The sequence below is a fragment of the Pogona vitticeps genome, chromosome 2, assembly GCF_051106095.1.
Source record: "Pogona vitticeps strain Pit_001003342236 chromosome 2, PviZW2.1, whole genome shotgun sequence".
NCBI classification, from domain to species: domain Eukaryota; kingdom Metazoa; phylum Chordata; class Lepidosauria; order Squamata; family Agamidae; genus Pogona; species Pogona vitticeps.
This window is the reverse complement of record NC_135784.1, coordinates 75,760-92,561: the sequence shown is the minus strand read 5'-3', so window position 1 is coordinate 92,561 and position 16,802 is coordinate 75,760. Positions and strand designations below refer to the sequence as shown.

General features: G+C 48.6%; 1 protein-coding gene and 1 long non-coding RNA gene across 2 annotated transcripts; one reads left to right on the top strand and one right to left on the bottom strand.

Moving 5' to 3' along the window:
• Positions 1-2,707: 2,707 nt before the first annotated feature.
• On the bottom strand, positions 2,708-4,585 carry LOC144587182 (uncharacterized). Its single transcript, XR_013542379.1, has 2 exons — positions 4,421-4,585; positions 2,708-3,634 (listed from the first exon to the last, which is right to left on the bottom strand). It is a non-coding gene; the product is annotated as an uncharacterized LOC144587182 (long non-coding RNA).
• Positions 4,586-5,169: 584 nt separating this feature from the next.
• Positions 5,170-14,431, top strand: LOC110071322 (serine/threonine-protein kinase pim-1-like). Its single transcript, XM_072988960.2, has 6 exons — positions 5,170-5,508; positions 6,031-6,131; positions 8,405-8,455; positions 8,597-8,963; positions 10,349-10,525; positions 12,382-14,431. Exons 1-6 carry the CDS (start codon positions 5,376-5,378, stop codon positions 12,537-12,539), a joined length of 987 nt encoding a protein of 328 aa, XP_072845061.2. The 5' UTR covers positions 5,170-5,375; the 3' UTR covers positions 12,540-14,431.
• The last annotated feature ends 2,371 nt before the right edge of the window (positions 14,432-16,802 follow it).

Genomic DNA, 16,802 nt, shown 5'->3' with positions numbered 1-16,802 from the left:
GTTAAGAGAGCAAGAGTCCCAGGTTCGACATGAGGCAAGACCATCCTCTCCCTCATCACCGCCCCTCTTAAAAACCTCTCCTGAGGGGAACACTTTCTCTGAGGGCAAGAAATCAACGCAGAAACAGGTCCCACCGCGTCATAGCCGTTGCCATGCCAGCAGCTCAACCGCGCATGCGCCGTTTCCCTCCGTTCCCCTCCTTTCAGTTGACAAGGAGCCCGCCACCGCCTGGAAGCGACGCGCCTGCGCAGAGAAGAGACTGGGGGGGGCAGGGGGGTCGTCGTCGTCGTTTTTCTTTCCCGCCCTTTTTTTTCTCCCCACCTTTCTTGGCCCTCCAGGCGAGCACTTGGAGGAGGGCTATGGGGGAAGAAGAAGATGGGGGCGTAATGTTGCCCCCCTTCTGCCGCCTCCATCTCCCCTTTCTCTCAGCCGGCCCTAAAGAGAAAATGGGGGGCTGGAGGGGGGGAAAGAGCCCCCCTTCCTCCCCAACTATTGTCTCTTCCCCTCCCTCAGTTGCACGCACACACACCCCGCCTGCGGTGCCCCCTTTCCCTCCCTTTATCCCTGGGACCTTCTGAGGCGCCTGCCCTCCTCATAAGAACTTAAGAAGAGCCCTGTGCTGGATCAGGCCAAGGGGGCCCCTCTTACTTCAGCTCCCTGTATCTCACAGCGGCCCCACCAGAAGCCTCTGGGAGTACATTTGGAGGTCCCTTTCAAGCCTGGAGATTATACGGCAATGGTCTTTTTCTCTAGAAATCGGTCCAACCCCCTTTTAAAGGCATCCAGGCCAGAGGCCATCTCCTCAACTTGTGGCAAGGAATTCCACAGAGTAACCACATGCTGGGTCAAGAAATATTTTCTCTGTTCTCTTTGTTGTTTAGCCATTAAGTCATGTCCGACTCTTCGTGATCCCATGGACCAGAGCATGCCAGGCCCTCCTGTCTTCCACCGCGTCCCGGAGTTGGGTCAAATTCACGTTGGTAGCTTCGATGACACCATCCAACCATCTCATCCTCTGTCGCCCCCTTCTCCTCTTGCCTTCATACTTTCCCAGCATCAGGGTCTTTCCCACTCTACCAACACTCAATTGGAGTGGTTTACCCCTGAGGGTTTTGGTATTGTGTTAGAGGGTAAAGAGCTCCCCTCTATCCACTTTATCTCTCCCCTTCATCATTTTATACGTCCTAATCATGTTCCGCACAGGAGCCTTTTCTCTGGACTAAAGAGCACCAAAAGCTGTTGCCTTTCCTCATCAGGGAGGGGCCCCAGCCCAGTCATCATTTGAGTCGCTCTCTTCTGCACCTTTTCCACTTCCACTCTGTCCTCTTTTCCCCTCACCTTCTGTCTCAGAGGGACCTTCCTCTGAGGGGGATTTGGGGGCAAAGGAAGCTTGCCTGTCCCTTTTAGGGCAAGAGGCATTGGACCCTTTTCCTCTCTCCCCCACCCCCCATGGACTGATGCTCTGCAGGGGTCCTTCTCATCAACTTCACCCTTCCTCCCCTGATTTCTTTGGGATCCTCATCTGCTCCTCACAGCCCCTCCTCTGCTGGGGATTATGGAGAGGGGCCCTTAATAGGCCTCTAGATGGAGCTAAAAAAGACAATCAGGCCTTCCTTAAAGAAGTTATAGTGGAGGAAAGGTCCATAGAAAGCACAGAAAGCGATCCCAAGGAAGTCAGGGTCAGGAGAGAAAGGGCTCCCAGGTAAGTAACAGGTGAGCATTACATGAAAAGAGGAGAGAGGGTGCATCAGCTGTGGAGTGTGTGTATGTGGAATTGGCACAAAACACATACTCCCCCAAACGACTGAAAGAACTGGGCATGTTTAGCCTTGAGAAAAGAAGACTGATATGATAGCATTTTCCAAATACTTGAAAGGTTGTTATACAGAGGAAAGACAGGATCTATTTAACACTTAACAATGGGCTCAAGATACAGGATTTGGTTGAATAGCAAGAAAACTTCCTAACTTTTAGAGCAGTGGAACCAGTGACCTTGAGAGTTGGTGAGTGCTCCAACACTGGAGGCCTTCAAGAGAAAGGTAGACAACCACCTGGCAGATATCCTTTGATTCGTATTCCTGCATTGAGCTCGGGGTTGGACTTGATGGCCTTTTAGGCCCCTTTCAACTTCATGATTCTACCTGTTTCTCTACCAATTTTATTTATGCCCTTTTTTTGCCTACAATGCCCATTTGCTACCCAGAGTAGACCTTTGGTCTAGATGGACAGGGTAGAATTCTAATAAATAAATAAATTTGCACTCTACATAGGACAAATGTGACAATCACTACGCAAATGAATCAATGAGCATAAATTAGACATCAGGAATGGCAACAGACAGAAACCCGTTTTACATCGTTTTAATTTACCACGACATTTACCAGGATAAATGGGACAAACTGGTTCCTGCTCATCTCTAACCATTTGTTCTGTGTCACCTTAATGGCTATAGGAAAGGTTTTACCATCAGAAGTCCTTAGTTTCAGCTATGGCAATTCTGAGGTGGGTTAAAGGTCTGAATCTGTTGCAGGAAAACCACAAAGGTGTGAGTCCCAGGAAGCATCTCTAGCCATGGAGGGGCCTTTGTTTATCTTTCTAACCCTCACATTTGTGCTTTTTTTAAAAAATCTGATCATGGCCTTTGCTGGGCAGGGCCAGGAAATGGGGACTTCTCTCTGCTGTCAGGGAGAGTAAAGGAGCAGCAGAATTTTGGTTTAAAGAAGGGCAGCCGCGTGTTTGCTACTCCTGTATCCTTGTGGCCAGAAAGCCATAGAATTGGCAGGGAGATTGTTTGCCTCATGTGACAAAGGAAGGTGGAGGCACAGAGGATTAGGACTGGAAGGGTCCATGGGGGTCACTGAGTCCACATGTCTTCTCCAAGGAAGAAATCATCACCACAAGCATATCTGGCAGGAGGCCATCCCTTCACTACCTTTCTAGGTTGTTGTTTGTAGTCGTTAAGTCATGACCCCGACTCTTTGTGACCCACTGGACCACAGCACGCCAGGCCCTCCGGTCTTCCACTGCCTCCCAGACAATGTCCAACCATCTCGTCCTCTGTCGTCCACTTCTCTTCTCCTCCCCTCCTACCTTTCTAGGTAGCCCACTGGAAAATTGTCAAACACTGTCCGTGTTAGGAAGTTCTTTCTGAATCATAGACAGTGGGGGTGTCCCTGCGGAAATCCCCACCACAAGCAAAGCAACGCTGGCTAGAGGTCAACCAACATTTGTTTATTTTTAAAAAACTAACTTAAAACACATGATCAGAAAGGTTGTCCCTTCATCTGAATATATTTCTACAAAGCACTGATATGGTTTCTCTCCAGTGTGGGGTTGTTTGTTTTCACATTTAGCAAGGGTACAGCACTGTGCCAAGCTTTCTCCACCCTCAGACTTTGTATGGTTCTTCTCCCTGGTGGTTTTTCAGATGATCAGCCAGGTTGTCACTGCGTCTAAATCTCTTCCCACATTCTGAGCACTGATACGGTTTCTCTCCTGTGTGGGTTCTTTGATGGACAGAGAGGCTTCCGCTGTGTACAAAGGCCCTTCCGCACTCTGAGCATTTATATGGTTTTTCACCTGTATGAGTTCTTTCGTGAATAGCAAGATTCCCGGCATAATGGCAATGGTGCAGCTAAAAAATATTGTAAATAAATAAAAAATATTGTAAATAAAATATTGATATTGATCAATGGCTGAAAATATGGCAAAATAACATAAAGCTTAAAAGATCGGTGAACTTTAAAAGAGAATATAAGATGTTTTATAGGTAGCACATGACCCCAGGAAAATGGTCAAAGATGTACACAGATGTATCAAATAAGTGTTGGAAATGTGAAACACAAGTGGGAAGCTATTATCATATGTGGTGGTCATGTGGAGTAGCGAAACAATATTGGAAAAGAGTGCATGTAATGTTGGAACAAATATTGCTCTCTAAGGTGCCATTAACCCCAGAACTGTTTTTATTGAGTATGATACTTGAAAATACAGATAAGTCAAAGGATTATATAGTGATATACATAGTTACGGCAGCCAGAATTCTATATGCTAAAAATTGGAAAAGACCAACGGTACGGAAACAAGAAGATCTTATTGAAAAGATATGGGAAATAGCCGAAATGGACATTTTCTCAGAGGTCATGAAGGACTATCCCTTGCAAAAGGCAACAGAAAGATGGGATCTATTTAACAAGTGGACTGAATCAGCAGGCAGCTGGTGAATAGCATATACTGAAATGAGAACTCAATCTAGAAGGCAGAAAAGAGTAAATAGAAGAACTTAAAATCTTGATATGGCAATCGGTACAGAAAGGACGGAAGTAGGTTATTCTCTCCCCTCTTCCTCATCAATTCCAATCCCCTTTTCCTTTCTGTCATCCCTTATATTAAAAATAAATAAATTTTTAAAAAAGCCCACCTAGCGGAGGCCAGCTCTGGGGAATGGCGGCCCCTCGTCTTTTTCGGTAATGAAACTGCCCGGGTGACCTGCAGGGGAAACTGCAGCGAAAGAAAGAAAATGCTCTGCGCGGGAAGAAGAGAGCCCGAAAAGCTGCTGCCGGCCGGCCGGCCTTCGCGAGGCTGAGGGAACTTCTGCAAAACTTCTGCCCCCCCCCCCGAAGGCGGCAATCCGCCTTTTTCCCCGCACATTTTTGGCCTCGGGATGCGATCACCCCCCCCCCCAAAAAAAAGGTGCATTTAGCATTAGAGAGCATTGCTTTGTGCCTTTTGAGCGGTGCCTTTGCGGAGGGGCTGCTCGGGGGCCACTGGGCAGGAGCACGTGCCCGCTGCAGAAATATCCCCCCCCCCAGGTTGGGAAAACTCCCGTGCCGACCCTTCTTGCACGCGTAACACCTTTCCGAGGTGAGGGAAAAGGCGGAGACATAAAATCGCCAAACCGTGCTTGGTAAAAAACGGGACAGCCCGTCTCCCTTTTTTGCAAACGGAATTTGAAGCGACCCCCCTGCCGGCGAATCCATCCCCCCACGTGGGGGAAACAAAAGTTCTCGCGCGCCTTCCGTTGATTGGTTGCCGTCGCGGTTCGGCTCCCCTTCCGATTGGTGGAAGACTCCAGCCATTGCCCCGCCTTCCTCCCGATGAGCTTATTTCATCCCCTGGCCACTTGGCCCCGCCCAGACGCGTGGAGGGGGGGCTCCGAGTAAACACCGTCCCTTTTTTCTCATTGGTTAAGCCTTCCCCGGTCCCGTGGCTCGCCTTCCTATTGGCCAGCGCCGCGTGCGCTTTTGGAATCTTCGTAGAAAGTCCCGGGAGTGCGAAGGAGGAGGAGGAGCGCGCGCGGTGCGGGCACGTGGGCGCCCGGCGGGATCGGGTCCAGGGAGCGCGGAGGGAGGGTCCCTCTTTCGCGGCTGGCCGCCATGCATTCGGCGCGAGGCCCCCTTCTTGGCTGCCCGGATCCCGAAGGAGGAGGAGGAGGAGGAGGATGGCCTCTGGCCCCCGAGGGGGAGGAGGACGACGCCTCCGCCGGAGGAGAAGAGCCTCGTTGCTCGGGTACGCAACACACACACACACACACACACACACACACACACACACACACACACACACACACACACACACACACACACACACACACACACACACACACACACACACACACACACACACACACACACACACACACACACACACACACACACACACACACACACACAGAGGTGCAATGCAGGTGGAGAAGCCCTTCTTAATTCAAGCCTGTGCATATCATCAGCTTCCCTAGTCTAGGGAGGGATACTGGCTATCACACACACACGCACGCATGCGCCTGAAGAAGGTGCAATGCACGTGGAGAAGCTCTTCTTAAAGCAAGCCTGGCGCCTAATTAAGCTTCCCTAGTCCAGGGAGGGACCCAAGCCTCCCCCAAACCGAGGGCCCTGGTCCCCCTCTAAGGCTGCCCGCCTGGAAGGAAGCACGTGGGAGCGCCGTTTCCCCGGCCGTCTGTGCGAAGGGGGGTCAGGGTCGGTTTTGCAACCCGGGCAGAGAAAATCCGTCCCTTTTCTCGTTCTCTTTCAGGGAAGGCGACCTTGGGGACGCGCTACCGGCCGGGAGCCTTGATCGGGAGCGGCGGCTTCGGGCGGGTGTTCGCGGGGACGCGGCTCAGCGATGCTCTCCCGGTGGGCGCGCGGGTCTCTCTCTCTCTCTCCTTTGCTTTTGCTTTTTATATATATATATCTATATAAAACAAAAAAACTTTCACCTTGGAGTGAGCAAGAACATGTGATGTGCTGGGACTTCGATTGAGGGACCAGGACTCCAGAGGGCCTGGCTTGAGATCCCCTTTTCAGGCGTGGGAACCCCCGAGGGAGTGGGGGAATTAAGCCCCCTCTTCGGGCCTCACCTTGGGAAGCCCCAACAGAAGAGGGTCCCTAAAGGTGGGCTCTGACGGGACTGGAAAGGACAGCGACCAGAAGCAAGGGCCTCCTCTGCTGCGGGTGGGATTCAGGGAGAAGGTGGCGCGGCGGGTTCAACTGCAGAGGCCTTGGTGCGCTGCAAGGTCAAAAGACCAGGCAGTCCTGAGATCGAATCCACGCGAGGGAGGGAGGGCGCTCCCGTTGTCGCTTTGTCCCAGCTCCTGCCAACCTAGCCGTTCGAAAGCATGCAAGTTGAGACTCCTTCAGCTCAGAGTTTGTTCCCTCAAAGACGCGGCAGGTCCTTTCGCCATCGGCGGGAGAGCCAAGGTGATGCCGTGCTTGCTTTGAGTGGTCAAGTAGGACTTTGGGGGAACTTGCATTCAAATTCTCATCCCTCCATTGAGTAACTTTGAGAATTGCAGTTCAAGCTATCCCATAAAGTTGCTATCTGGGTGAAGAAGGAAGAACCGTATATTGCTCCAATAAAAATAAATCAATAAGCATGATTCTTTTATCTGAGTGCTCCTGTTTCTCCCTCTTCAATAAAACAGTTTTAGGTAGGACGGGCTTTATCCAAGGATGAGGTGGTTAATTTTGAAACACAGGTGCCCATCACAGGCATGTCCTCAAGAAGCCTCCCAGACTCCAGTCCGTTCTGGCACTGCGAATCAACAAACCAGATTTAGCCCTTCTTATATCCTTGAGTAATAAATGTTTTGTAAAGCCGATGAACCTTAGTGGCCCATTCAAAACCAGGTTAATAATCGTGCGCATTCCAAGTCAATTCTGACTTATGGCAACCCTTTTCAGGGTTTTTCCAGAAGTGTTTTACCATAGCTTATGGATAGCTAAGCAGTTTAGGTATCTGGCAATGGGGTCAGAAGTTGGGAGTTCAATTCCCGCTGTCCCTCCTCGGCAGGAGCTTGACTCGGCGATCCGTAGGGTCCCTTCCAGTGGTGGCAGTTCTAAGATTCCTAGCACTGGGTAGCTTGCCCGAGGCCACCCAGGCTGGCTCGGGTCCCAGAAGGCACAGCAGGGAATAATTAAACTCCCAATCTCTGGCTCCCTAACCAGATAGCTAAACCAACTATCCAGCCAGCTCAATCCAGGTTCCCTGAAAATAATTTTCATTGGAACGGGGTCATATTTTATAGCAATACACTTGGTGCGGAAGTTCATTTCCTTTCTAGCTATAGCGAAGTTTCCCAATCTTGGGGAAACCCAGGTGTTTTTGGACTGCAGTTCCCAGAAGCATTCACTTGTAGCTGTGCTTGGTTGGGTTTTCTGGGAGTTGCAGTTCAAGAACACTGGGTGGGGAATCACTGGGCTACATGCAGGGAAGGTTGCTGAAAGGGAGCAGAGACCCCAAGGGAGGGGGCAGATGGGACGACATGGAATCTTGTGGCCTCTTAAAACTAAAATGTTCTACATTTATTAAACTTTTGGGGACTGTGGCCCACTTATTCAAATGCATTGATGTTTTTTTTGAAGCATACTAAATCTCCCACCCCACCTTGAAAAGTTTCAGATAAAGGAATTGTTCCTGCTAATGAAAAAAAAAATCTGGTGTTTAGACCTTGTTTTGCGATTAACACACTTCATCCCAAATCCTGTTACCTAGTTAAACTGGCATAGCACAAACAGCACAACTTTGGAAGGGGAATTGCCCCAATTTAAGACACCTGTAGATATTATTAGTTGTGTACTTTTGTGATTCTGCACGCAACTGATTTTTTGGAGGGTTTTTTTTTTTTAAACTTGGAGCAATCGGCCTCCACAAGTTTTGCCATTTGCTTGGCTACACAAAGGATTTGGGACTTTGTCATATATGTCAGTGAAATCTCCTCTTCCCTTGGCTTAGGCCAACAGCTGCTTGTCCTTAGCTGTCCGCTAGGTCATTGATTTGCAGTCACTGGATTTGTACTCCCCACTGGCTTGAGGCAGGGCCAGTTCCAAGTTTAGAAACGGGCAAAGCCATGGAAGTAGATGGTGCCCCTTAAAATCTCAATGTAACTTTTTTTTTCATTTTCTTCCAGGTGGCTATCAAATACATTGCCAAGGAGCAAGTCTTGCAGTTCGATCACATGGTGCGTTTGTCCTTCTCTGCTGATTCTTCTCAGAGTTCTACTGCTGTGCTTGTTGCTTGATCGCTCGGACTACAGGCGGGGTGAAATGCTCACCAGCCTCTCTCTCTCTCTCTCTCTCTCTCTTTTGGGTTCCTTCTGCAGAATGGCACCCTTGTTCCTTTGGAAGTCCTCCTGCTGAAGAAAGTGTCGTCTCCGGGTTGCCGAGGGATTATCCGCCTTCTGGACTGGTTCGAGCAGCCCGACTCCTACTTCATTGTTATGGAACGGCCCCCTGCGTCTCGGGACCTGTTCGACGTCATCACAGACCGTGGGCCGCTCCCGGAGAATGTGGCTGCGAGCTATTTCCGACAGGTGGTGGAGGCCGTGCGCCATTGCCACATGTGTGGTGTGTTGCACAGAGACATAAAAGACGAGAACATTCTGGTAGACCTCCTGCATGGTGACCTAAAGCTCATAGACTTTGGATCAGGTGCGCTGCTTCGGGATTCTCCGTACACAGATTTTGATGGTGAGTATGAAGAGCCCTGTATCTGGTAGGGCTCGGGGGGGGGGGGGGAAGATGGCTGCCTGAATCCCTGGGGGGGGGGGACTGCAGTGACTCTCTCTATACCACCCTTTCCCAACCTTGGTTTGCCTAGATGCATTGGACTGCAATTCCCAGAGCGTTATAGAGCTAGATTTAATGGTAATGTAGACCCACTGAATGAGTCGGACGTGGTAAATAAACATGAATTTACATCCAAGTGATTTAGTGGATCTACTTTTGTTGGGATCTAACACATCTGAAAATCAGCAGATTGATGAAGAGTGGTATGGGTAATACTGAACTTGCTGGGTTAAAGGACTAGGTAGGTCCAAATTAGAGGTGCACATATTTGTGGTTTTAGACCCCCAACTCCCAGAATTCCCTAGGCAAGATAGCCATGCTGCTTGGGGAATTCTGGGAGCTGTAGTCCAGAAACATAAATATTCATCCCCGTAGTATAAAGATTCTGCACTTCAGCTTTGTTTTGGATGGGAAGAGTATGCTTATGGGAAGAAAACCGAACACCAAGCTCTAAACTAGTGTTTCCCAACCTTGGAACTTCAGATCTTCCCTGGACTAAAACTCCCAGAAGCCTTCACCACTAGCTGTGCTGGCCAGGATTTCTAGTTGTTGTTGTCCAGGATCAGGAGCCCAAACTTCTCCATGGTTCGGCGCTTTCATAGAGATGCGTTAATAAAAAGTAAGAAGTCGGGTCTAAAACATTGGGGAAGAACTGCTGGATAGCTCAGTGGTTAAGGTCTCCGGCTGTGGAGCCAGAGGCCGGGAGGTCAGTTCCTCCCAACGGTGTAGTTCTGAGATGATGATGATGATGATGATTATAACTGTCTTGCCCAGAGAGGATATTCAGATATTCAGTGTTCTTAAATTGTGAAGCCGTCTCTGTCTGGAAGTTCCCGTACTGGATTGAGGAGGCGTGCAAGCCTTTCCCCATCTTGCGTTAAAAGGCCTTCACGAGGCAACTCCAGAAAACAAGACCCCTTCTGTGCCTTGGTCAGAATAAAACGAGGGGCCGTAGGAGCATTTAGACCACAGCTTGAAAAATAGGCCTTTTGGGACTGACTTGATTGCTGATACACCAGAGAAGTCTTTACTCTCTTAATTTCAGTTTTTCCCGCTCAACAGTGAGGATGAAACACTAGCACTGCCTACGGCAACGCTTACTTCATGAAGCTGATCTGGCTGGAAATGAATGTCGCCTCTTGTTTCTCCCATTTGGGTCCTGGCCATCTAGTCATCCCTTTGTCCTATGAAGAAGGTTAATGTGTAGGGGACAAGAACAATAGCCTTTCCATTCCAGTGCAGTCCCTTTGGGCCTGTTGTCACCTGCCTCTTTTCGGTCCTTGCAGGTACACGGGTCTATAGTCCCCCTGAATGGATAAAGGATCACCGGTACCACGGCCTCCCTGCTACCGTGTGGTCCCTGGGAGTGCTGCTGTACGACATGGTGTGCGGGGACATCCCTTTTGAACACGACGAAGAGATCCTTCGTGGGAAACTCCACTACCGCTGCAGAATATCCTCAGGTCAGGGGGCAGCTGCTGATCACCAGAATGCTACTGGGTGTCTGCTATGGGTGTCCGCTTGCCCAAATAATTTCACCTTCTCATTGCAGCACCTCACATGCTCTCTTCACTTTTACATGCAGGCATTTTCTAAAAACATGAGCGCACAGACAACATGTTGGCTTCCTGCCCGCACTCTCGTTGCTTAGAGTTCCCTAACAGAAGGCTCTAAGACAGCATCTTCCAGATGTGCTAGACTTACACCTCTCATTGTCTTTAACCAGTATGGTCTCATTTGGCTTGAGATGATAGGAGATGTGATCCCACCCATTTGGATGATGCTGTTTTGTGGGAGGCTTATACTAAATCATCAGCACGGATCTGCTCTGCATGACTTTCTAATTCTGGAACATACAGCAGTGACCCAAAGGTACAGATCCCTAATAGGGCAGGCAACAATGATTATTGGCACCTAATGCTGGAAGCTAGGGGTGAAGAACATGCCGCCTTCTAGATATGGCTGGGCTACAGTTGCTATCATCCTTAGGCATCATAGCCAAGGGTGCAGCTTGGTAGGTGTCGCAGTCCAAAAGATCTGGGAAGTCATGGTATCCCACCCCAATGTAAACAGCGCTGAGGTGGGGGTAGACTTTTGGCCAGTTCCACTAAGGAAACTTCCCGAGTAGGGTTCCAAATATTGTGGCGCAGGGGTTAAACCGCTGTCCTGCAGCCAAAACTGCGCTCACGACCTGGGGTTCAAATCCCAGGTAACCCCGGCTCAAGGTTGACTCGGCCTTCCCTCCTTCCGAGGTCGGTCAAATGAGTACCCAGCTCGTTTGGGAGGGGGGCAATGTGTAGCCTGCATAATTAACTTGTAAACCGCCCAGAGAGTGCTTGAAGCACTATGGGGCGGTACATAAGCAGCACGCTTTGCTTTAAATTTTTGGTCTGCAGCCTCCAGAATACAACCACTACCCCAGCCAGCCTGGCTACAGGGACAGGTTTTGGAAACTGCATTCCAACAAATTAACTTTTCCAAGTTATTTTCCTAAGCTAATGGCCAACAACATCATCTGGGTTCTGTGAATTCTTTGTTTCAATTAGTTTTTTTAGAGATACAATCTTTGGTTTTGCACTCCTGGCTGTATTTATTTTCTGTATTGATTGTGGAGATCAGCATCCTATTGGCTTCCTTGGCCAGACCCATTTTGTTTATGTATTAAATGGCATTTTTAAAATCAGGAAGCCAGCTGTTTCACCATTTGAAGATTCCTGGTGCATGCCCTCTGAATCTTGATCTCAAATTGTCAGTGAATCTGAGAGCCTCACCATGTCTGGAAATATAAAGGCTTTGGTAGGCCGACAGGACAGGCCCTTGGCATGGGCCACTCCTCTGTCTTGTGAGTTAATGAACGCTGCTGCGTTTGAATGACTTTGTTTTGATTGACTTCTTTTGCGTGACAAAACTGAACTGAGTATCAGCTCCTAGACCTTCTCCATAATGAATGGATCCTGAGGAGTTTTGAGCGAGTAATTCCTTCCCAGTTGATAGGCTCAAAGCTTGCAGAGAGCGTTGCCTGGTGGATGGCGCAGTAGTGACGGCATCCTGCCGTGTTGAGAGTACTGGACTAGGATTGAGGAATGTAGGTTCTACTTCGCTCCCCCTTTTCCAGAACCATAAAACTTAGTGGGATCCTTTGGCTAATCACTCTCTTCTCGGGCTGACCCAGTTTATAAGACATAAAGTCAAATGTGGGAACAAGAGAGCCATAAGCATAAAAGGGGAGGCAGATGTGCCTTGAGCTCTGTAGATAAAAGGAAGAATATCTAATCAATAAAATAAAATTAAAATGTTCTCTCTCTTTTTTTTTTAATAGACTGCGGTCACTTGATTGAGTGGTGTCTCTCGCTTGCCCCCGAGAAGCGACCTTCCCTGGAGCAGATCCTGGCCCACCCCTGGCTCCTTGGGTTTTTGGAGCAAAGCGGATGCAAAGGGCAACAGCCGGCGGCCTCGAAAGCAGGCACTAGCCTGTGACGGTGGTGGCCTCCTCTGGACAGCCTCGGTGGGGTGGGAGGTGGCCACGGAGTGGACCAAGAGCTCCGCTCGGCTTTCCCTGCCACCGCCTCTCTGATGTAACCACTGTCTCTTCTTCCTGCTGATTAGCTGAGCGACAGCCCCTGGCAAAGGACCAGCGAACCGGGGGGGGGGGGCAACTCCAAGTGACCTTGCCAACTAGTTAGACCGTGGGGCTGGCATTCAGTCCCTACCCAAGACAAGAGAGAGACCAATGGGCGCTCTTCCGTTTACATGAGGACTTTTCCTGCCCCTTCCTTTGCATTAGTAAAGGGGTACAAGACTGGCATCAAGCAAAGCGGTGTTTAATGGCCCCCCAGTGTTGGCTTCACTCCTCCTGTACTGAAGGGTTGGGTTTTTTTTTTTTCAGTTGAGTTTGAAGCAAACAAAATCCTCTTTTGTTCAGCTGTAGACTATTATGTAAGCTACAGCTTAGGTTGAAGGCAATCCAAAGGAAATTCTGGGGATTCTGAAAGCATGGGCTAAATATTTGGATGCTACCAGCCCATGCACAGATTTCATTTTGGAGCTTTAGGAAGTCATGGGACTAGTCCTCAGTCTAGGGTGTAGCCTCTTAGGTCACGGGTAAGGGAACCTTTGATCTTTCATGACGTTTTGGATTTTGGCTCCAAGCCCCCACTCCAAGTGTACCCAATGAGATGGGATTCTGGGAATTGGAAATCAAAATACATGGAAAGCAAGACGTCCCCGCCCGCCGTGCGTGAATCCATCTGCAATAACTGGGTTACAGTGTTCTCTTGTCTTTTAATGGAAGGCCGTTATTTGAAGGGGATGGGATGGCAGAGATCTACTAGCTCTGTAAACTGGTCCTAGGAAGGGTTCAGATTTTGTATTTTCGATACGTTGTCAAGATTTCTTAGTGATTTTTGAGATTGGGTGGGGAAGACAGCTCTTTTCTTGGCTACCTCTCCTATTGCTGTAGAAGTTCAGTTTCTGTTACAAGAGGAGACGTCCATACTGATCCTATAGGGAGTTATCTGGATGTGCTTAAGAGAAATGGAGATGCATTCTGTTCTTCAGGCAGGCTTTATGCTTAATATCTCCTGGGCAGGGCTCTGTAGCTTTTGGCCAGCCTTGGTAGCAAGCCAGAAGGTGTGTCCCCCCCCCCCCCCCCCCAGGCTCCAGAGTCTCAGAAGAGGACCCTGCTTGATGTCACCCTGGGTTCAAAACCCAGAGTGATTAGGGGTTTGAAGATGATACCTTCTTCCCCAGTTCTGGGTTGGGAAAGGAAGGAGGGCTCACTCCTTCTGCACAGATTCTGGAAGCTACGAACTATCTCCAAGCTAATGTCTCCAAGGTTCTCTGTGGTATCAGCGATACTTCTTTGGAATAAGATTTGGTCTAATGGCTTCCCGGCCTGGGCTAAAACGTCCTCAACAGGGCAGTGTGGCCAGGGCATTTATGTGTCCCTCCATTTCTACCAGGCCAATATTCTAGTGAGTTGTGTTGTCTTAAAAGGCCTGTCTGTTCAACAAAAGTTTTTCTAATGTTCTCTCTTTAAGATAAATCCAAGCAGAGCCTGGGGTGCAAGAGAAGGGTAGTGGGGGGGGGGTTTCAATAGGTTGCGAGAAACAGAACCCACCCTGGGAAAATGCCAGCATCAGTTTCTTAGCCTGCTGCCTCTGGCAACATAACTGAAGAATATTTCTATGCCAGTTGAGGATTTGATTTTGTATTCATGGATGTGTGGGGTTTTTTGGTTTTTTTTGTTCTGTTACTACATCCTGTGCACATTTGTGCAAACCACATAACACAGTGCCTCGCCCGTTTGGGCTCCAGCATTTACAGAACCCCTTTCTGGGATTAAATAAACTTTTATAAGAAAAACATGATGCGAGAAATGGCTTGTCTTTTTCTTGTCAGCACTTGAAGATCAACAGCAGTGCTGTATCAGACTGGTGGAACATGTATGTCTAGTATAAGTGCTGGAGCTAAAGTTTAAGGTGGGTAGTGAATTATTTTGCAGCTGGTGAGCAGGTCAGCTTCTCTTATGAAATTCACAAAATAGGAAGTACATAGAAATGAAGCCTACTAAAAACTGCAGTTTCTCTTTGCTCAATATTCTGAGAACATTCAGGGTGTCATACCATGCTGAGGTATGAGACATAGAAACAAAACCAGTGTAAAATAATAAGCATTAACAATAAATACAAGAGAATGAGTGTAGCGTGAGGTCATACATTGGGAGCCTACAACCAGTGAAAGATTGAAAGGCCTCTGACCTTCTGTTTAAAGCCAGCAGTTAGGAAGGGCCGTGGGGTGTCGTATGAGAAATGTGTCCCAGATTTGGGAAGCTTCTCTCCTGGTGCCATCGATCTCCCATTTCTGGGTGCCCTGCCGTGTAGGGCATGCAGTCATTTTGAAATGGTAACATGCCATTCTTGAAAGGGCCTTTTTGCACAGGGAGTATCTTTAGGAATAGTTTGACTTTGCAAGGATGAGCAGTGATTGTAACAGCCTACCCTTGAACTATTTAGGTAAGTAGCTAAAAGTATGGTAGACTTACCTGTGAAATCTCCCGTCTTTCCCTTGCTTAACTGTCTGTATCCTCCATAAAACTCCAAATTGATGTACAATTTACAGAAAAGGGTAGAAATCTAGTTTCAGAAAGAGGGTATATGTGACTGCCCACTATTTTATTACTGATTTATAAACAGAACAACCCAGAATTAGGTTGTCTCTAATTTTCCCCAGGTAGTATCTAAAAAGGTTTTGATAATGGATATTATAATATAGAGGTGCAATTAACTCCCTTAACATCTCAGTCCTTGGTTGAATACAGCTGTTGATCAATCCCGAGTCTAGCAAAGTGTCCCCTGCGTTCTCAGGAAGCACAGTATGTAGGAAGCCTTTTCCTGATCCTTCCCATCGAGGGATTGTATCTCTGCTTCCCACAATATGAAGCAGAATTCATTGGATGCGTGGCAACAACACAGAATAAGGAGCAGCTGGAGTGAGTGGCTGAACTACAAAGGTGTGTGTCTGCTGCAACCTGTCCATCTTGTGGTTATGCATAGATTTATGAACCGAAGGGAGTTGCTTTTAAATAAAACCCACCATCAAAGCAACGTCTTGGCAGGACCAAGAATGGAACCCACCACCATAAATGGTGAGAAGTCACTGTCATGCGAGGGGATGGAGACGAGGCGTGGCAGCAGGAATGCCACGTCCAGGATGAAGGGCACTCCAGCCTCCCCAAGACACGTGTGGGAGTGCGCGCTGTTGTCTTGAGGCAGCTGAAACCTGCAGCTGTCTGTTCAGGTTCTGACAAGATCAAAGCCAGCCCTGCTTCCTATTAAAGAGGTGTGTTCGTTAACGCCCGGGCATAAATTCTTCTCGTACCGAGGTGATTGTGTGGAGACAAGAAAGCTCTCGAGCTGAACCTTCAAAGGTAAGTCATGTTTGCCTAAACGGGCTTCGTGGGATTGGGATGGGGGCGAAGACGATGCCACAGAGCACCTTCCACGACAGGAGCTTGTGCTGACCTGGTACTGTTGGTCAAGGTGAGTGGCTCCTGGGTGTGCTGGGAACGTGCCATACTGGATCGACCTGAATTGGCCTGGGAGCCCAAGAATTCCATCCAAATTCGCAAAAAAAAAATAATAATACTGGTACTATCTTGCCAGTGGTTTAAATAGTTTGGCTACTTTATTACAGCAATCATTATGCTATTTTTATGATAACACTACGGACTCAACCCTTCGAATTTCGGTCAGTATTACTGTCTTACTGGGTCCTTGGGGTTCCCCGACGTGGCAGCTGAGATTGAGAAAGGAGTCTTCCAGGGCAGTAGCTGATAACCCTTAATTATTATCTTGTATCGACTTGAACACTATTATTCTTCTTTTTCTTTTTAAAAACAATATTCATTCATGCCGGTTTAGTTGAAGACCATTCTCCCAAGGACCGGGGGGGGGGGAGGGGGGAGGGTTCTTGCTATGCAAGTTATTTCTGCCTCTCTGATGAAGTTTCCACACCAGTAACAAAAGGAAATGCGGAGCAGAAGGAGGAGGTGAGCTGCAAAATGAAGCTCCACCTCCTGTCAGATCAGCAGCGGCCTTAGAACCTCATAAGAGGCAGGAGGCGGAGCTTCGCTTGCTCCTCCCTGTTACATACAGCACTGATGTTACCTGTCTGTCATGGGTTTGGAGGGAAAGTTCCATCCTATGGGGAGTGGAAGGCGGGACATCAGGAGGAGGGGCT